At 51.3% G+C, this 21,389-nt stretch overlaps 1 protein-coding gene across 1 annotated transcript in view; it reads left to right on the top strand.

Moving 5' to 3' along the window:
* The window catches only part of imp4 (IMP U3 small nucleolar ribonucleoprotein 4), a 35,988-nt gene extending 25,813 nt beyond the window's left edge, over nt 1-10,175 (top strand). The window contains 3 exon segments of the mRNA XM_078430103.1: nt 1,960-2,054; nt 7,807-7,880; nt 9,315-10,175. Coding sequence (XP_078286229.1) covers nt 1,960-2,054; nt 7,807-7,880; nt 9,315-9,427 — 282 coding nt within the window. The 3' untranslated portion in view covers nt 9,428-10,175.
* Nucleotides 10,176-21,389: the final 11,214 nt, after the last annotated feature.

Genomic DNA, 21,389 nt, shown 5'->3' with positions numbered 1-21,389 from the left:
CTCCCTTACCCTCTCCCCTCCTCTCTCCCTTCCCCTCTCCCTCACCCTTCCTCCTCCTTCCCTCCCCTTCTCCCTCTCCCTCCCCCACTCCCTCTCCCTTCCCTCCCCACTCCCTTCCCCTCTCTATCCCCCTCTCCCTCCCCCACTCCCTCTCCCTTCCCTCCCCACTCCCTTCCCCCTCTCTATCCCCCTCTCCCTTCCCCACTCCTCCCCCTCTCCCTTCCCCTCCCCCTCTCCCTTCCTCTCCCCCTCTCCCTTCCTCCCTCGCCTCCCCTCTCCCTTCCTCCCTCACCTTCCCTCCCCCTCTCCCTTCCCATTTCCCCTCTCCCTTCCCCTCTCCCTCCCCCTCTCCCTTCCCTCCCTCCTCTCCCCTCCCCTCTCCCTCCCACTCCCTCACCTCTCCCCCCTTTCTCCCTCCCTCTCTCCCTTCCCATCACCCCTCCCCCTTCCCCTCTCTCTCCCTCCCTCTCTCCTTCCCCTTCCCCCTTCCCTCCCCTCCTTTGTCTCTCCCTTCCCCCTCTCCCTCCCTCTCTCTCTCCATCCCTCTCTCCTCCCTCCACTCTCTCTCTCCATCCCCTCTCTCCCCTCCCTCTCCCCCTCCTCTCCCCCTCCTCTCTCCCTTCCTCTCTCCCTTCCTCTCTCCCTCCCTCTCCCTCATCTCTCCCCTGCTCTCTCCCTTCCCTTCTCCCCTTCCCTCCCGCTCTCCCCTTCTCTCCCTTCCCCCTCTCTTCCCCCTCTCCCTCCCTCCTCTCCCTTCCCCCTCTCTTCCTCTCTCTCCCCTTCTCTCTCTTCCCCCTCTCCCTCCCTCCCCTCTCTTCCTCCTCTCTCTCCCCTTCTCTCCCTTCCCCCTCTCTTCCCCCTCTCCCTCCCTCCTCTCCCTTCCCCCCTCCTTCCTCCTCTCCCTCCCCCTCTCCCTTCCCCCTCTCTCTCCCCCTCTCCCTCCTCTCTCCCTTCCCCTCTCCCTCACCCTTCCCACCCTTCCTCCCCCTTCCCTCCCCTTCTCCCTCTCCCTCCCCCACTCCCTCTCCCTTCCCTCCCCACTCCCTTCCCCCTCTCTCTCCTCCTCTCCCTTCCCCACTCCTTCCCCCTCTCCCTTTCCCTCTCTCCCTCCCCGTCTCTCCCTCCCTCTCCCTTCCCCCTCTCCCCGCCTCTCCCCTCATCTCTCCTTTCTTCTCTCCCTCCCCCTCTCCCTTCCCCTTCCCCTCTCCCTCCTTCTCCCCTCCTCTCTCCCCACTCTCTCCCTTCCTCTCTCCCTTCCCCTCTCCCTTCCCCTCTCCTTTCCCCTCTCCCTTCCCCTCTCCCTCCCTCTCTCCCCGTCTCTCCCTCCCTCTCCCTCCCCCCTCTGTCTTCCCCCTCTCTCTTCCCCCCCTCTCCCTTCCCCCCCTCTCCCTCCCCCTCTAATTTCCACCCTCCTCCTCTCCCTTCCTCCTTCTCCCTTCCTCCCTCTCCCTTCCTCCCTTGCCCTCTCCCTCGCCCTCCCTCCCCCTTCCCTCCCCTCTCCCTCTCCCTTCCCATCTCCCCTCTCCCTTCCCCCCCTTCCCCTCTCTCTTCCCCTCTCCCTTCCCCTCTCCCTCCCTCTCTCCTTCCCCTTCCCCCTTCTCTTCCCCCCTCTGTCTCCCTTCCCCTCTCCCTCCCTCTCTCTCTCCATCCCTCTGTCCCTCCCTTCCCCTCTCCCTCCCTCTCTCTCTCTCCATCCCTCTCTCCCTCCCTCTCCCCTCGTCTCGCCTCGTATCTATCTCCCCCTTCCACTCAGAGGGGAGATAGATACAAAATACTGGAGTAACTCAGCGAGACAGGCAGCATCTCTGAAGAGAAGGAGTGGGTGACGTTTTGGGTCGAGACCCTTCTTCAACCACTCCTCCTCTCTTCCCCCCCCCCCCCCCACCCCGGGAGAGTGGAGTGGGGGGGGGGGGGGAGGTTTTTGACTGTCCACCATATCTGTGCCTCTTTGTTCCACAGGTATCCAGCATCCTGAAGTACTTATTCCCGGTCCCGAAAGAAGACAGCAAGAGGGTGATCACATTTGCTAATCAGGATGACTACATCTCCTTCAGGTAAGTGCGGAGCCAGGCTCCTCGACCCTGAAGTCCATGACATACAGAGCCTTCCACAATGCTTGGTACAAAGACCCATCATTTATTTATTTGCCTCTGTACTCCACAATTTGTCAGATTTTATTAAAGGGTATTTTTGTATATTTTGGTTCCACCATGTAGAAATTACAGCTGTGTTTATACATAGTCCCCCATTTCAGGGCACCATAATGTTTGGGACGCATGGCTTCATTATGAGCCATGATCACATTGAATGGTGGTGCTGGCTCGAAGGGCCGAATGGCCTACTCCTGCACCTATTGTCTATTCACAGGCGTTTGTAATTGCACTGGCGTTTGTAATTGCACTGGCAATTGTAATTGTAATTGCACTGGCGTTTGTAATTTAGACGGATGAGAGGAGATCTTATCGAAACGTATAAGATTATTATGGGGTTGGACACGTTAGAGGCAGGAAACATGTTCCCATTGTTGGGGGAGTCCAAAACAAGGGGCCACAGTTTAAGAATAAGGGGTAGGCCATTTGGAACTGAGATGAGGAAAAACCTTTTCAGTCAGAGAGTTGTGAATCTGTGGAATTCTCTGCCTCAGAAGGCAGTGGAGGCCAATTCTCTGCATGCATTCAAGAGAGAGCTAGATAGAGCTCTTAAGGATAGCGGAGTCAGGGGGTATGGGGAGAAAGTAGGAACGGGGTACTGATTGAGAATGATCAGCCATGATCACATTGAATGGTGGTGCTGGCTCGAAGGGCCGAATGGCCTCCTCCTGCACCTATTGTCTATTGTCTATTGCTCAGATGTGTTTAATTGCCGCCATTCGACCCATTCCTTCTCTCCAGAGATGATGCCGGTCCCACTGAGTTGCTCCGGCATTTTGTGTCTATCTTCGGTTTAAATCAGCATCTGCACACAATCTTCGGTTTAAATTAGCCTGCACACAAGCTAAATGAATGATCAAACTTCGATACATAAAAGCATAGAAAATAAGTGCAGGATTAGGCCATTCTGCCCTTCGAGCCACCACCGCCATTCAATATGATCATGGCTAACCATCCAAAATCAGCTTTCTCCCAATATTCCTTAAAGCCCGAAGAGCTAGATTTAACTCTCTTGAAGACATCCAGTGAATTGGCCTCCACTGCCCTCTGTGGCAGAGAATTCCAACAGATTTACAACTCTCTGGGTGAAAACGTTTTTCCTCATCTCAGTCCTAAATGGCCTCCCGCTTATTCTTAAACCGTGACCTCTGGTTCTGGACTCCCCCAACATTGGGAACATGTTTATTTATTCACAAAATGTCTGAAGAAATGTTCTTCAGTCTGAAGAAGGGTCTCGACCCGAAACGTCACCCATTCCTTCTCTCCCGAGATGCTGCCTGACCTGCTGAGTTACTCCAGCATTTTGTGAATAAATCGATTTGTACCGGCATCTGCAGTTATTTTCTTATACATTGGGAACATGTTTCCTGCCTCTAACGTGTCCAACCCCTTAATAATCTTATATGTTTCGATAAGATCCCCCCCCCCCCTCCTTATCCTTCTAAATTCCAATCGTTACAAGCCCAATCGACCCATTCTTTCATCATATGTCGGTCTCGCCATCCCGGGATTTAGATTTTTAGATTTACAATTTAGATTTTTTAGATTTAGATTAAACAGGCCCTTCGGCCCACCGGGTCCGCGCCGCCCAGCGATCCCCGCACATTAACACTATCCTACACACACTAGGGACAATTTTTACATTTGCCCAGCCAATTAACCTACATACCTGTACGTCTTTGCAGTGTGGTAGGAAACCGAAGATCTCGGAGAAACCCCATGCAGGTCACGGGGAGAACGTACAAACTCCGTACAGATGGCGCCCGTAGTCAGGATCGAACCTGAGTCTCCGGCGCTGCATTCGCTGTAAGGCAGCCACTCTACCGCTGCGCCACCGTGCTGTCCAATGAAGCACTGGTCTCTGCCAGTGTGTCTTTGATGGTCATCACACCTTCACAGTGAACAGCAGGGCTCTGGGGAGTATTGTCGAGCGGAGGGATCTAGGAGCGCAGGTATACAGTCTCCTGAAAGTGGCGTCACAGGTAGACAGTGAGTGTCGTAGAGCAGAGGGATCTAGGAGCGCAGGTTCATCGTTCGCTGAAAGTGGCGTCACAGGTAGGCAGGGAGTGTCGTAGAGCAGAGGGACCTAGGAGTGCAGGTACACAGTCCCCTGAAAGTGGTGTCATAAGTAGACATGGAGTGTTGTAGAGCAGAGAGATCTAGGAGCGCAGGTACATAGTTCCCTGAAAGTGGCGTCACAGTTAAACAGGGAGTGTTGAAGAGCAGAGGGATCTAGGAGTGCAGGTACACAGTTCTCTGAAAGTGGCGTCACAGGTAGACAGGGAGTGTCGTAGAGCAGAGGGACCTAGGAGTGCAGGTACACAGTCCCCTGAAAGTGGAGTTACGGGTAGACAGGGAGTGTTGTAGAGCAGAGGGATCGAGGAATGAAGGTACATAGTTCCCTGAAAGTGGCGTCACAGGTAGACAGGGAGTGTTGTAGAGCAGAGGGATCTAGAAGTGCAGGTACATTGTTTCCTCAAAGTGGCGTCTCAGGTAGATTGGGAGTGTTGTAGAGCAGAGGGATCTAGGACTGAAGGTACACAACTCCCTGAAAGTGGCGTCACAGTTAGTATAGTTTATTGTCACGTGTATCGAGGTACAGAGAAAAGCTTTTGTTGCGTGCTAGCCAGTCAGCTGAAAGACAATATTTCATTACAATTGAGCCGTCTATAGTGGACAGTTACATGATAAAGGGAAAAACATGAATAACGCTTTGTGCTAGATAAAGTCCAGTAAAATATGAATAAAGATAGTCCGAGGGTCTTCAATGAGGTAGATAGTAGTTCGGGGTTGCTCTTTTGTTGTTGGCAGGATGGCTAAGTTGCCTGATATCAACTGGGAAGAACTGTCTCTGGATTTGGGTGTGTGCGTTTTCACACTTCTGTACCTCTTGCCCGATGGAAGAGGGAAGATGGAGTGGCCGGGGTTAGACAGGGAGTGCTGCAGAACAGAGGGATCTAGGAGCACAGGTACATAGTTCCCTGAAAGTGGCGTCACAGTTAGACAGGGAGTGCTGCAGAACAGAGGGATCTAGGAGCACAGGTACATAGTTCCCTGAAAGTGGCGTCACAGTTAGACAGGGAGTGCTGCAGAACAGAGGGATCTAGGAGTGCAGGTACATAGTTCCCTGAAAGTGGCGTCACAGTTAGACAGGGAGTGCTGCAGAACAGAGGGATCTAGGAGCACAGGTACATAGTTCCCTGAAAGTGGCGTCACAGTTAGACAGGGAGTGTTATAGAGCAGAGGGACCTAGGAGTGCAGGTACATAGTTCCCTGAAAGTGGTGTTACAGGTAGACAGGGAGTGTTGTAGAGCAGAGGGACCTAGGAGTGCAGGTACATAGTCCCCTGAAAGTGGTGTTACAGGTAGACAGGGAGTGCTGCAGAACAGAGGGATCTAGGAGTGCAGGTACATAGTTCCCTGAAATTTGCGTCACAGTTAGACAGGGAGTGTTGTAGAGCAGAGGGACCTAGGAGCGCAGGTACATGGTTCCCTGAAAGTGGAGTTACGGGTAGACAGGGAGTGTTGTCGAGCAGAGGGATCTAGGAGCGCAGGTACATAGTTCCCTGAAAGTCGAGTTACAGGTAGACAGGGAGTGTTGTAGAGCAGAGGGATCTAGGAGCGCAGGTACATGGTTCCCTGAAAATGGTGCCACAGGTAGACAGGGAGTGTTGTAGAGCAAGGGATCTTGGAGTGCAGGTACATAGTTCCCTGAAAGTGGAGTTACAGGTAGACAGGGAGTGTTGTAGAGCAAGGGATCTTGGAGTGCAGGTACATAGTTCCCTGAAAGTGGAGTTACAGGTAGACAGGGAGTGTTGCCGAGCAGAGGTATCTAGGAGCGCAGGTACATAGTTCCCTGAAAATGGCGTCACAGATAGACAGGGAGTGTTATAGAGCAGAGGGACTTAGGAATGAAGGTACATAGTTCCCTGAAAATGGTGTCACGGGTAGACAGGGAGTGTTGTAGAGCAGAGGGATCGAGGAGTGCACTTGCATAGTTCCCTGAAAATTGTGTCACAGATAGACAGGGAGTGTTGTAGAGCAGAGGGATCTAGGAGCGCAGGTACATGGTTCCCTGAAAATGGTGTCACAGGTAGACAGGGAGTGTTGTAGAGCAAGGGATCTTGGAGTGCAGGTACATAGTTCCCTGAAAGTGGAGTTACAGGTAGACAGGGAGTGTTGTAGAGCAAGGGATCTTGGAGTGCAGGTACATAGTTCCCTGAAAGTGGAGTTACAGGTAGACAGGGAGTGTTGTAGAGCAGAGGGATCTAGGAGCGCAGGTACATAGTTCCCTGAAAATGGTGTCACAGGTAGACAGGTTGTAGAGCAGAGGGATCGAGGAGTGCACTTACATAGTTCCCTGAAAATGGTGTCACAGATAGACAGGGACTGTTGTAGAGCAGATCGATCTAGGAGCGCAGGTAAATAATTCCCTGAAAATGGCGACACGGTTATATAAGGAGTGTTGTTGAGCAGAGGGACCTGGGAGTCAAGGTACATAGTTCAGTGAAAATGGCGTCACAGGTAGACAGGGTGCTCTAGAAGTCTTTCGACATATTGACCTTCATCAGTTGGGGTATTGAGTATAAAAGTTGGGACATCATGTTGCAGTTAGCGAGGCAGCATTTGGAGCATTGTGTTCAGTTTTTGACACCCTGCTATGGGAAAGATGGTTGTAGGAAGGAACTGCAGATGCTGGTTTAAACCGAAGGTAGACATAAAATGCTGGAGTAACTCAGCAGGACAGGCAGCATCACTGGACAGAAGGGATGTGGCAACGTTTCGGGTTGAGACCCTTCTTCAGGTGACCCGAGACGTCACCCATTCCCTCTATCCAGAGATGCTGACTGTCCCGCTGAGTTACTCCAGCATTTTGTGTCTATTACAGGAAGGATGTTGTTGATCTGGAAAGAGCGCAGAGAAGGTTTATGAGGATCTTGCCAGGACCCGAGGACCTGAACTACAGGGAGAAACATAGAAACATAGTAAATAGGTGCAGGAGGAGGCCATTTGGCCCTTCGATCCAGCATCACCATTCATTGTGTTCATGGCTGATCATCCACAATCAGTAACCCGTGCCTGCCTTCTCCCCATATCCCTCGATTCCACTAGCCCGGAGAGCTCTATCTAACTATTTAAAATTCATCCAGTGAATCGGCCTCCACTGCCTACTGTGGCAGAGAATTCCACACATTCACAACTCTCTGGGTGATTCACGACTCCTTCGATCGAAGGAATGGGGTGATGCTTCGGGTCTTCGGGTGACCCAGAACGTCACCCTTTCCTTCTGTCCAGAGATGCTGCCTGTCCCGCTGAGTCACTCCAGCACTTTGTGTCTATTACAGGAAAGATGTTTAGTTTAGTTTAGAGAAACAGCGTGGAAATAGGGACAATTTTTACATCTACCAAGCCAATTTACCTGCAAACTTGTCCTTCTTTGGAGTGTGGAAGGAAACCGAAGATCTCGGGGAAAACCCACGCAGGTCACGGGGAGAACGTACAAACTCCGTGCAGACAGCACCCATAGTCGGGATCAAACCCGGGTCTCCGGCGCTGCATTCGCTGTAAGGCAGCAATTCTACTGCTGTGCCCTGTCTTATGACCTCATTCCCGGAGCTTTCTCGCGATTCTAACGCCACTTTTCTGTCCATTCCCAGGCATCACGTGTACAAAAAGGTGGATCACAAGAACATCGAACTGTCAGAAGTGGGGCCCAGGTTTGAGATGAAACGTAAGTGTCTCCTCTGGTGCGAGAGCCTTGAACCCTAGTCTATGAAGGACCGTGTTAATGTGCGGGGATCGCTGGGCGGCCATGGTGGCGTAGCGGTAGAGTTGCTACCTTACAGTGCTTGCAGCGCCGGAGACCCGGGTTCAATCCCAGGTGCCGTCTGTACCGAGTTTGCACATTCTCCCCATGACCTGTGTGGGTTTTCTCCAAGATCTTCGGTTTCCTCCCACACTTCAAACACGTAGGTTGATTGGCTTGGTTTGACAATAGACAATTGGCTTGGCTTGACAATAGACAATAGGTGGAGTAGGCCATTTGGCCCTTCGAGCCAGCACCACCATTCAATGTGATCATGGCTGATCATTCTCAATCAGTACCCCGTTCCTGCCTTCTCCCCGTACCCCCTGACTCCGCTATCCTTAAGAGCTCTATCTAGCTCTCTCTTGAATGCATTCAGAGAATTGGCCTCCACTGCCTTCTGAGGCTGGGAATTCCACAGATTCACAACTCTCTGACTGAAAACGTTTTTGCTCATCTCAGTTCTAAATGGCCGACCCCTTATTCTTAAACTGTGGCCAGGGTTCTGGACTCCCCCAACATTGGGAACATGTTTCCTGCCTCTAACATGTCCAACCCCTTAATAACCCCTTAATGTTTCGATAAGATCCCCTCTCATCCTTCTAAATTCCAGTGTATACAAGCCTAGTCCACGCTGATCATTGATCCCCGCACATTAACGCTATCCTACACACATTAACATTATCCTTTGGGCGGCACAGTGGTGCAGCGGTAAAGTTGCTGCCTGACAGCGAATGCAGTGCCGGAGACCCGGGTTCCATCCCGACTACGGGCGCTGTCTCTACGAAGTTTGTGTGTTCTCCCCGTGACCTGCGTGGGTTTTCTCCGAGATCTTCGCTTTCCTCCCATACTCCAAAGACGTAGAGGTTTGTAGGTTAATTGGCTTGGTAAATGTAAAAATTGTCCCTAGTGGGTATAGGATAGTGTGCGAGGATCGCTGGTCGGCGCGGACCCGGTGGGCCGAAAGGGCCTGTTGTCGCGCTGTGTCTCTAAACTAAACTAAACTACACACACTAAGGACAATTTTTACATTTACCAAGCCAATTAACCTACATACCTGGAGTGTGGGAGGAATCCTGAGCATCTGGAGAAACCACACACAGGTCACGGGGAGAACGTGCAAACTCCGTACAGACAGCAGCCTTAGTCGGGATGGAACCCGGATCTCTGGCGCTGTGAGGCAGCAACTCTACTACTGCACCAGCGTGCCTCCTCCAGCACTTTGTGTCTTTGCGTTAACGTTCTGGGCTTTGTGGTCATTGACTGAGCTGTCTCGGCAATGGACGGGATTGATCAGAAGCAAGCGAGTTCTCTGACTGGACTCTCCCCTTTTTCCCTCCACCCCCCCCCGCCCTGCAGTGTACCAGATCAAACTGGGGACCCTGGAGAACGAGAAAACGTCAGAGACAGAGTGGTGCTGGCACCCGTACACCAACACGGCCAAGAAGAAGCGCTATCTCAGCATCGAGTGAGGACAGTCGGCATCCGTGGGGGAACGGAGCAAAAGCAAAGGCTCCAGCATTGTGTGTGTGTGTGTACGCATGGGTGTGGAAGGAGCTTCACTGTGTGTGTGTGTGTGTGTGTGTGTGAGGGACGCGGCTGTGGGAACTTCACTGTTTGTGTGTGTGTGTGTGTGTGTGTGTACGCATGGGTATGGAAGGAGCTTCACTGTGTGTGTGTGTGTGCGTGTGTGTGAGGGACGTGGCTGTGGGAACTTCACCGTGTGTGTTTGTGTGCGCGTGTGTGTATGCCTGGGTGCTGGACGGTGCGGAAGGGGCCTCACTGTGTGTGAATGTGTGTGACAGGGCTGTGGGAGCTTCAATGTGTGTGTGTGTGTGTGTGACAGGGCAGTGCAGAGCAACGATACCAGAGGAACAAGATGGACCGCTCCGTTGAAATCGCCTATACTGAAGTGTGGTACGCAAAGGAGCCATTTTAGTAAGCAAAACCCGCCGTTCGTTATGCCTCTCGCAGTGTAATCTGTGTTTTGGGGCAACAGTACGGGTGATGATACCATTAAAATGCAGAATATATCTCTATCAATTCACAGATTTTGGTTATTTTTCTTTTAAAATGTTTCTGCAAGTTTCTGCCGACTAAAATGGCGTCATGGGACACTACGGTTTTTAGGGTCGAGTGGTCTATCTTGTTCCTCTAGTATCTTTAGTGCGGAGGGAGCTTCACATGGATAGAGGTGTGTGATACATAGACAATAGGTTCAGGAGGAGGCCATTTGGTCCTTCGAGCCAGCACCGCCATTCAATGTGATCGTGGCTGATCGTCCACAAGTAGTAACCCGTGCCTGCCTTCTCCCCATATCCCTTGATTCCGCTAGCCCCTAGAGCTCTATCTAACTCTCTTTTGAATGCATTCAGTGATTGAATTCAATTGAATAATTTTTATCAATACACAAGGAATTTGCCTTGGTGCAAATTCCTTGTAAGTATACATGATTCGGCCTCCACTTCCTTCTGAGGCAGAGAATTCCACAAATTCACAACATTCTGTGTGAATTTATTTTTTCTCATCTCAGTTCTATATGGCCTACCCCTTATTTTTAAACTGTGGCCCCTGGTTCTGGACTCCCCCAACATTGGGAACATGTTTCCTGCATCTAGTGTGCCCAATCCCTTAATAATTTTATATGTTTCTAAATTCCAGTGAACACAAGCCCAGTCGCTCCATTCTTTCATCATATGACAGTCCCGCCATCCCGGGAATTAACCTTGTGAACCCACGCTGCACTCCCTCAATAGGAAGAATGTCCTTCCTCAAATTAGGAGACCAAAATTGCACACAGTACTCCAGGTGTGGTCTCACCAGGGCCCTGTACAACTGCAGAAGAACCTCTTTGCTCCTCCACTCAACTCCTCTCGTTATGAAGGCCAACATGCCATTAGCTTTCTTCACTGCCTGTTGTCCCTGTCTGCTTACTTTCAGTGACTAATGTACTAGGACACCCAGGTCTCGTTGTACTTCCCTTTCCCAACCTGACACCATTCAGATAATAATCTGCCTTCCCGTTCTTGCCTCCAAAGTGGATAATCTCGGAGTGATGCAGAGGGAGCTTCACTCTGTGTGTGAGAAGGGATGGTGTGGAGGGAGCTTCAATGTATAAAATTTTAAAAGGACTGGACAAGCTCGATGCAGGAAAAGAAGTTCCCAATGTTGCGGGAGTCCAGAACCAGGGGACCACATAGTCTAAGAATAAAGGGGAGGCCATTTAAAACTGAGATGAGAAAAAAAAGTTTTTCACCCAGAGAGTTGTGAATTTGTGGAATTCTCTGCCACAGAAGGCAGTGGAGGCCAATTCACTGGATGATTTTAAGAGAGTTACATAGAGCTCTGGGGGCTAGCGGAATCAAGGGATATAGGGAGAAGGCAGGCACGGGTTACTGATTTGTGGATGATCAGCCATGATCACAATGAATGGCGGTGCTGGCTCGAAGGGCCAAATGGCCTCCTCCTGCACCTATTTTCTATGTTTTCTACGTGTTTGTGGTTTCCAACAGCCAAAGTGTGCTCCGCAAAACCTTTACCCTTCATCGTCAAATAAACAGCCAAGCAAGACCCGCACTGGTGTCTCAACTGGTTATTCTCTTCAGTATAGTTTAGAGATGCAGCAGAGAAACAGGGCTCTTTGGCCTCCCAGCGATCCCCACACACTAGCACAATACTACACACCAGGGACAATTTTTCAACTTTTATCAAGCCAATTAACCTGCAAGACCTGCACGTTTTTGGCGAGTGGGAGGATCCTGGATCACCAGGAGAAAACCCACACAGTCACGGGGAGAACGTACAAACTCCGTACAGACAGCACCCGTGGTCAGGATAGAACCTGGGTCTCTGGTGCTGTGATGTAGATGCAACATCTCTGGAAAAAAGCAATAGGTGACGTTTCAGGCTGAGGTTGAGAGTCAGGGGAAAGAGGAATGGGCGATATAGATGGTACTTCGGACAATGTATGACAATAGACAATAAGTGCAGGAGTGGGACATTCGGCCCTTCGAGCCAGCACCGCCATTCAATGTGATCATGGCTGATCATTCTCAATCAGTACCCCGTTCCTACTTTCTCCCCATACCCCCTGACTCCGCTATCCTTAAGAGCTCTATCTAGCTCTCTCTTGAATGTATTCAGAGAATTGGCCTCCACTGCCTTCTGAGGCAGAGAATTCCACAGATTCACAACTCTCTGACTGAAAAAGTGTTTCCTCATCTCTGTTCTAAATGGCCTACCCCTTATTCTTAAATTGTGGCCCCTGGTTCTGGACTCCCCTAACATTGGGAACATGTTTCCTGCCTCTAACCCCTTAATAATCTTATACGTTTCGATAAGATCCCCTCTCATCCTTCTAAATTCCAGTGTATGGTATATCTGATCTGTTTGGTTAGCATACAAAAGGGAGTGGATGCCAATTCTCTGAATGCATTCAAGAGAGAGCTAGATGGAGCTCTTAAGGATAGCAGAGTCAGGGGGTATGGGGAGAAGGCAGGAACGGGGTACTGATTGAGAATGATCAGCCATGATCACATTGAATGGCGGTGCTGGCTCGAAGGGCCAAATAGCCTACTCTTGCACCTATTGTCTATTGTGTATTGTCTATAAAACAAAACTTTTCACTGTATGTTGGCACATGTGACAATAATAAACCTAAACGTAAACTGTGGAAAGAAGGGTAACACCTGGAGAGAACATGAATAGGACAGGTTTGGAGGGATATGGGCCAAATGCAGGCAGGTGGGACTAGTGTAGAGCGGGCATGTTGGCCAGTGTGGGCAGGTTGGGCCAAAGGGCCTGTTTCCACGCTGTGTTACTCTGACTCTTAAGATAGTCACCCCTATTCCTTTTCTCCAGAGAACCACATATGCTTTGATCTGTTGCTTTCACACCTTACCCTTCTATATCTCTAGACTCTCCCTGAACCTCAGTCTGAAGAAGGGTCTCAACCCGAAACGTCACGCATTCCTTATCAGAGATGTTACCTGTCCCGTTAAGTTACTCCAGATTTGTGTCTATCTTCACCAGTGTAGGTCAGTATCACCAGTTCCTTCCTGAACACTGTAGACAGCTAGATTGTAATCATAATCATGCTTTATTAGCCAAGTATGTTTTACAACGTATGAGGAATTTCGTTTGCCATACAGTCATAACAATAAAAAACAACAGAGCACAGAAAATACATTACAAACAGGAACATCCACCACAGTGACTCTTCCACATTCCTCACTGTGATGGAAGGCGAAAAAAAGTTCAACCTCTTCCCTTCTTTGTCCTCCCGCGGTCGGGGGCCTCTAACCTTCTGTTGACGGGACGATCTTACTCTCGTAGCCGGAGATTGGGCCCTCCACATCGGGGCGATCAAGCTCCTGCATCGGGGGGGGGATCTCAGCTCCCCCGTGCCGGGCGATCGAACCCCAGGTCGGGGCTTGTCGAACCTCGTGCGGCTTTTGGAGCTTCCTGACGGTCTCAACCTGAGATGGCGACCTCCATGATGTTGAAGATCGCAGGCCACGGTTGGAGCGTCGATCCCAGGCAAGGAATCGTACGCCCACGCCCCGCGGTGGGGCTCAAAGTCAGTCCCGAGCAAGGCCTCCAGCTCCACGATGTTAGGCCGCAGAGCGACCGGAGGTACGATCCGGAAAACAATCGCATCTCCGGCAAGGTAAGAGATTAAAATCATGGACATTCTGCTGACTGGACACAACAACGTAAAATCTTTTCACTGAACCTCGGTACACGTGACAGTGAACGAATGAAATCGAAGGACAGAAACAAGGTCTTTGAAAATAGAGACACAATGCTGGCGTACCTCAGCAGGACAGGCAGCATCTCTGAAGAGAAGGAATGGGTGACAATTTGGGTCAAGACCCTTCTTCAGACTAAGCGTCTGGGGAGAGAGAGTTTGGATCAAAGGGCGAGGTGCGAAAAGGACAGATCAAAGCATACAATCATGGTCTGAAGAAGGGTCTGAAGAAGGGTCTCGACCCGAAACGTCGCCCATTCCTTCTCTCCCGAGATGCTGCCTGACCTGCTGAATTATTCCAGCATTTTGTGAATAAATACCTTCGATTTGTACCAGCATCTGCAGTTATTTTCGTATACATATGGTTCATTGTTCGATATGGGGAAGGTGACAACGAGACATACAATCAGTAATATTTCATCAGGTGGGCAGTAGAACTAGTCGGAGAACTAGGATGGGGGAGGGACGGAGAGTGGAAAGAAAGGGTTGCTTGGTTAGAGAAATCAATACTCATACCGCTGGTGTGTAAGCTGCCCAAACAAAATATGAGGTGCTGTTCCTCCAATTTCCGTTGGGTCTCACCATGACATTTGGAGGAGGCCCAGGACAGAAAGGTCAGTATGAGAATGGGAGGGGGAAGCTAAAGTGTTTAGCAACCGGGAGATCATGTCGGCTGAGGCGGACTGAGCGGAGGTGTCCAGCGAAGCGATCGCCGAGACTGTGCTTGGTCTGTGGTGGTGCAGCGGTAGAGTTGCTGCCTTACAGCGAATGCAGCGCTGGAGACTCGGGTTCGATCCTGACTACGGGCGCTGTCTGTACAGAGTTTGTACCTTCTCCCCGTGACCTGCGTGGGTTTTCTCCGAGATCTTCGGTTTCCTCCCACACTCCAAAGACGTACAGGTATGTAGGTTAATTGACTGGGTAAATGTAAAAATTGTCCCCAGTGTGTGTAGGATAGTGTTAATGTGTGGGGATCGCTGGGCGGCGCGGACTCGGTGGGCCGAAGGGCCTGTTTCCGCGCTGTATCTCTAAATCTAAATCTAAAAATATAGGAGTCCACAACTGGAACAACGGATGCAATAGATGAGGTTGGAGGAGGTGCAGGCGAATCTCTGCCTCACCTGAAAGGACTGTCGAGGTCTTTGGACAGAGCCGAGGTGGGAGGTCTGTGGACAGGTGTTGCATCTACTGCGGTTGCAGTGGAAAGTAGTTCAGTTTAGTTTCGAGATACCGCGCGGAAACAGGCCCTTGCAGCCCACTGGGTCCGCGCCGACCAGCGATCACCACACATTCACATTCTCCTGTACCCACTAGGGACAATTTTTACAATTAACCTACATACCTGTACATCTTTGGACTGTGGGAGGAAACCGAAGATCACGCAGGTCACGGGGAGTACGTACAAACACCGTACAGAACCAGGGTCTCCAGTGCTGCATTCGTTGTAAGGCGAAGAGCTGATCATCAACTTCCGTAGGTCACACAACGGGGAATACGCAATCAATAGTCAATAGTCGTTTATTTGTCACATACACATAAATGTGCAGTGAAATGAAAAATTACCCGCAGTTCAACAATAAGGCCAATAAGAATAATCAATAAAAATGCAATAACACATACAATCAGAACCAACACCAAACAAAAGAAACATCCATCACAGTGAGTCTCCTCCAGTCACCTCCTCACTGTGATGGAAGGCCAGAATGTCTTTTTATCTTCCCTGCCGTCTTCTCCCGCAGTCAGGCTGTTGGAGTTGCCACGTCGGGGCGGTCGGGGCTCCCGACATTGAAGGCCCCGCCGGGCGGAGAAAAATCCCGCGGCCTATTTCAGGCCGCGCCGGACGGTGAAAGGTCCGCAGCGGGCCGACCCAAGCCCCGCGATTCGGGGCGGGCGAAGACGCTGTCGCTGCCGGAGCTCCCGATGTCGGCCCCCACCCAGGGGCCTGCGGGCTTCCGTCGTCCAGGCGGCCCGCGCCGGAGCCTCCGGAGACGAGTCGCAGCCGCTCCCGCAGCATCCGAAGGCAGCCAGCGCCGCAGGTGGTGAGTCCGAGCCGCGGGCTCTGCGAACCAGAGCCTAGGTGGTCCCAGCCGGAGCCCGCCAGCTCCAGGTACATGGCCGGTGGTAGGCCGCAGCGGGAACGGAGACACGACACAGAAAACAAAGGTCGCGTCTCCGCTCGGGAGAGACAATGTTACACCGATCCTTATCAATGGGAACAGTGTGGAGAGAGTGTCCAGCTTCAGGTTTCTGGGCACTCACATTTCGGAGGACCTAACATGGTCCAATAACACTGCTGCGCTGGTCAAGAAGGCACAGCAACGACTGTTCTACCTAAGAACACTGAAAAAGTCTGGTCTGCCCCAACAGCTGCTGACGACCTTCTACCGCTGCACCACAGAGAGCATCCTAACACATGGCATCCCTGTGTGGTATCTCAGCTGCATGGAGGCAAAGAGGAAAGCCCATCAGCGGGTAGTCCATAGAGCTCAGAAGACGATCGGAACACAGCTACCAGCCTTGGAGGGCATCTACAACACACGATGCCTCAGGAAAGCCACCAGCATCCACAAAGAATGTTCACACCCCTCCAACAGTCTGTTCGAACTACTACCATCGGGCAGACGATACAAGGCCTTCTACGCCCGCACCTCCAGACTCAGGAACAGCTTCATCCCCAGGGCCATAGCTGCTATGAACCGGTCCTGCTGAGCCGGATGGTCACATCGCACAGTGAACCGGCACAGATCTACTTGCACTTTATTCTGTTTTAACACTGAGTAGCGAGTTCATTTATTGCATCGTATGGGAGGCGCATTCCCAATCTCGTTGTACCCCTGTACAATGACAATAAAGATATATTGTAGGCAGCAACTCAACCGCTGTGCCACCGTACCAGGGAAGGGGTTGGTTCGGGTGGTAAGGGATGAGTTAATCAGGGAGTTGCAGAGGGAATGGTCTCTGCGAAAAGGGGTGGAGTGGGGAAGTGGTGGCTGGTGGTGGGGTCGCGTTGGAGTGGCGAAAATGTTGGAGGATTATGTTGCTGTACGGGGTGAATGGTAAAGACTAGGGGGACTCTGTCCCTGTTACTGAGGTGAGGGGGGGCAAGTGTGGAGCTACATAGGTGCCGCAGAGACACGTGGGAGGGCCTCATCTATGACAGAAGATGGGAAACCCCGTTCCCTAAAGAATGAGGACATAGAAACATAGAAACTAGGTGCAGGAGTAGGCCATTCGGCCCTTCGAGCCTGCACCGCCATTCAATATGATCGTGGCTGATCATTCAACTCAGTATCCCGTACTTGCCTTCTCTCCATACCCCCTGATCCCTTTAGCCACAAGGGCCACATCTAACTCCCTCTTAAATATAGCCAATGAACTGGCCTCAACTACCTTCTGTGGCAGAGAATTCCACAGACTCACACTCTCTGTGTGAAGAAATGTTTTCTCATCTCGGTCCTAAAAGACTTCCCACTTATCCTTAAGCTGTGACCCCTAGTTCTGGACTTCCCCAACATCGGGAACAATCTTCCTGCATCTAGCCTCTCCAACCCCTTAAGAATTTTATATGTTTCTATAAGATCCCCCCTCAGTCTTCTAAATTCCAGCGAGTACAAGCCGAGTCTATCCAGTCTTTCTTCATATGAAAGTCCTGCCATCCCAGGGATCAATCTGGTGAACCTTCTCTGTACTCCCTCTAAGGCTAGAATGCCTTTCCTCAGATTAGGAGACCAAAACTGCACACAATACTCCAGGTGCGGTCTCACCAAGGCCCTGTACAACTGCAGCAGAAACTCCCTGCTCCTATACTCAAATCCTCTTGCAATGAATGCTAACATACCATTCGCTTTCTTCACTGCCTGCTGCACCTGCACGCTTGCTTTCAATGACTGGTGCACCATGACACCCAGGTCACGTTGCATCTCCCCTTTCCCTAATTGGCCACCATTCAGGTAATACTCTGCTTTCCTGTTCTTGCCGCCAAAGTGGATAACCTCTCATTTATCCACATTATACTGCATCTGCCATGCATTTGCCCACTCGCCTAATCTATCCAAGTCACTCTGCAGCCTCCTAGCATCCTCCTCGCAGCTAGCACTGCCATCTCGGATGTCCTGGTTTAGAACACCTCATCTTGGGCGCAGATGCGGTGTAGACGGAGGGATAGGGAATAGTGGACGGAGTCTTTGCAGGAGGCAGGATGGGAAGACGTGTGTTGGAAGGAACTGCAGATGCAGGTTTTAGAAGGATGAGAGGGGATCTTATAGAAGCGTATAAAATTATAAAAGGACTGGACAAGCTAGATGCAGGAAAAATGTTCCCAATGCTGGGGGAGTCCAGACCCAGGGGCCACAGTCTTAGAATAAAGGGGAGGCCATTTAAAACTGAGGTGAGAAAAAACGTTTTCACCCAGAGAGTTGTGAACGTGTGGAATTCTCTGCCAAAGAAGGCAGTGGAAGCCAATTCACTGGATGAATCTAAAAGAGAGTTATATAGAGCTCTAGGGGCTAGCGGAATCAAGGGATATGGGGAGAAGGCAGGCACGGGTTACTGATTGTGGATGATCAGTCGTGATCACAATGAATGGCAGTGCTGGCTCGGAGGGCCAAATGGCCTCCTCCTGCACCTATTTTCTATGTTTAAACCGAAGATAGACACAAAAAGCTGGAGTAACTGAGCGGGTCAGACAGCATCTCTGGAGAAAAGGAATAGGTGACATTTCGGGTCGAGACCCATCAGTGAAGTCTAGATAGCTGTGGGAGTCAGTAAGTTTATAACAGGCATCTGTTGATGGTCTGTCTGTCTGCTGTGATGGAGACATTGAGATCAAGAAATAGATGTTGGAGATGGTCCAAGTGAATTTGGCTTGGTGAGTGAATGTGGAGAGGATGTTTTCACTAGTGGGAGAGTCCAGGACTAGCAGTGAGAACCTCATAATTAAAGGATTAGAGGTTCACCTGCACCTCCTCCACCTCATCTATTGCATCCGCTGCTCTAGATGTCAACTTCTTTACATCGGCGAAACCAAACGCAGGCTCGGCGATCGTTTCGCTCAACACCTTCGCTCAGTCCGCCTTAACCAACCTGATCTCCCGGTGGCTCCCACTCCCAGTCTGACCTTCCTGTCATGGGCCTCCTCCAGTGCCATAGTGAGGCCCACCTGAAATTGGAGGGACAGCACCTCATATTTCGCTTGGGCAACTTGCAGCCCTGCGGTATGAACATTGACTTCTCCAACTTTAGATAGTTCCTCTGTCCCTCACTTCCCCTCCCCCTTCCCAGTTCTCCCTCTATCTTCCTATCTCTACCTATATCCTTCCTTTGTCCCGCCCCCCCTGACATGAGTCTGAAGAAGGGTCTCGACCCGAAACGTCACCCATTCCTTCTCTCCTGAGATGCTGCCTGACCTGCTGAGTTACTCCAGCATTTTGTGAATAAACACCTTCGATTTGTACCAGCATCTGCAGTTATTTTCTTACACTCAGAATTAAAGGAAGTTATTTCGGGAAGGAGATGAGGAGAAATTTCTTCAGTCAGGTGGTGGAGAATCTGTGGAATTGTTTGGCACAGAAGGCTGTGGAGGCCAAGTCAGTGGATAATTTTAAGCCAGAAATAAATAAACGATTCATATGGGTGTCAGAGGTTACAGGGAGAATATTAATATATATTTCTTTATTCATCCCACTCCGGGGAAATTTACAGTGTTACAGTAGCAAGAGATCATTCATTATAAATAAAAGATACATAAATTGTCAGTTTTCTGTGTGTTCTTAGTCAAGTCAAGTCAAGTCAAGTTTATTTGTCACATGCACATACACGATGTGCAGTGAAATGAAAATGGCAATGCCTGCGGATTGTGCACAAAAAAGAATTACAGTTACAGCGTATAAATTAAAGTTAATACAGAGAAGACAAAATGTAGTCCCTGGAGTTATAATAGTTAACAGTCCTGATGGCCTGTGGGAAGAAACTCCGTCTCATCCTCTCCGTTTTCACAGCGTGACAGCGGAGGCGTTTGCCTGACCGTAACATCTGGAACAGTCCGTTGCTGGGGTGGCAGGGGTCCCTCATAATCTTGCTTGCTCTCGATCTACACCTCCTGATGTATAGGTCCTGCAGGGGGGCGAGTGTAGTTCCCATGGTGCGTTCTGCCGAACGCACTACTCTCTGCAGGGCCTTCCTGTCCTGGGCAGAGCTGTTCCCAAACCAGACTGTGATGTTGCCGGACAGGATGCTCTCTACAGCCCCAGAGTAGAAGCATTGAAGGATCCTCAGAGACACTCTGAATTTCCTCAGCTGTCTAAGGTGGTAAAGGCGCTGCTTTGCCTTACCCACCAGTGCGGCAATGTGCGTTGCCCATGTCAGATCCTCTTTGATTGTTGACTCGTCTGCTGGGAGCAGTGCTGGTTGTGCAGTCCCACAGCAGCGGGAAGGAAGGAACTCCTATATCTCTCCTTCACGCATTTGGGGTGAAGGAGTCTGTCACTGAAGGAGCTACTCGGTGCAGTGACAGTGTCCTGCATGGGGTGGGGGTCGTTGTCCAGCAGCGATGTTAGCTTTGCCATCGTGTTGTAGAAGGTCCTTAGGAGTGCCCCCTGCACTCCAAAGGACCTGTCTCCTTAGCAGATAAAGTCTGCTCTGGCCCTTTCTGTATAGCGCATCGGTGTTTTCAATCTAGTCCAGTTTATTGTTGATGTCGACACCCAGGTACTTATAAGAATCCACCCTCTCGATGTCCATTCCCTGGATGTTCACCGGTGTCGGGGGGACCTGGATACGCCTGCGGAAATCTACCACCATCCCCCTGGTTTTCCCCGCGTTGATCCAGCGGCAGTTCCGCTGGCACCCGTCCACAAACTCCTTGATCAGCGGAAGTGGCGGCGCCTAACGGCTGTGGCTCGCTAGCAGTCTGTTCGTCTTTTTTCCTTTTTTTTTTGTTGTGTGTCGGTGTTGGGATGGTTTTTGTATTTTTTTTGGTTGTGTATGTGTGGGGGGTGGTGGTGTGGGTGGGGGGTGGCGGGGGGGGGGGGTGGGGGAAACTTTTCTCTTCCTCACGGCGCGGGGTGCGGCTCGGCTGCGGGGCCTAACATCGCCCGGTGCGGCTCGGCCGCTGGACTTTACATCGCCCGGTGCGGCTTGACCGCTGGACTTAACAGTGCCCGGTGCAGCTCGGCCGCGGGACTTAACATCGCCCGGTGTGGCTCGGCTGCGGGATTTTACATCGCTGGTGCGGCTCGACCACGGGACTTTTCATCGCTGGTGCGGCTCGGCTGCGGGACTTAACATCGCCCGGTGCGGCTCGGCTGCGGGACTTTACATCGCCCGGTGCGGCTCGGCTGCGGGACTTTACATCGCTGGTGCGGCTCGACCACGGGACTTTACATCGCCCGGTGCGGCTCGGCTGCGGGACTTAACATCGCCCGGTGCGGCTCGGCTGCGGGACTTTACATCGCTGGTGCGGCTCGACCACGGGACTTAGCTGCGCAAGGCTTGGTCGCGGGGCCTATCATCGCCCGGCTCGGCCGCGAGACGTTTCAGCGCCCGGTGCGATTCGGCCGGGGGGACTTCCATCCCCTTGCGGGGACTGTGCGGGTCGGTCGGGGACGAGCTGTCTGTCCGTGGGCGTGGGGAAGAGAGTGGAAGTTTTGTTGCCTCCATCACAGTGAGGGGGTGTTTGGAGTCACTGT

Source organism: Rhinoraja longicauda, chromosome 39, assembly GCF_053455715.1.
Source record: "Rhinoraja longicauda isolate Sanriku21f chromosome 39, sRhiLon1.1, whole genome shotgun sequence".
Classification (NCBI taxonomy): Eukaryota; Metazoa; Chordata; class Chondrichthyes; order Rajiformes; family Arhynchobatidae; genus Rhinoraja; species Rhinoraja longicauda.
The sequence above is the reverse complement of the archived record's forward strand: the minus strand, read 5'-3'. Positions and strand labels throughout refer to the sequence as shown.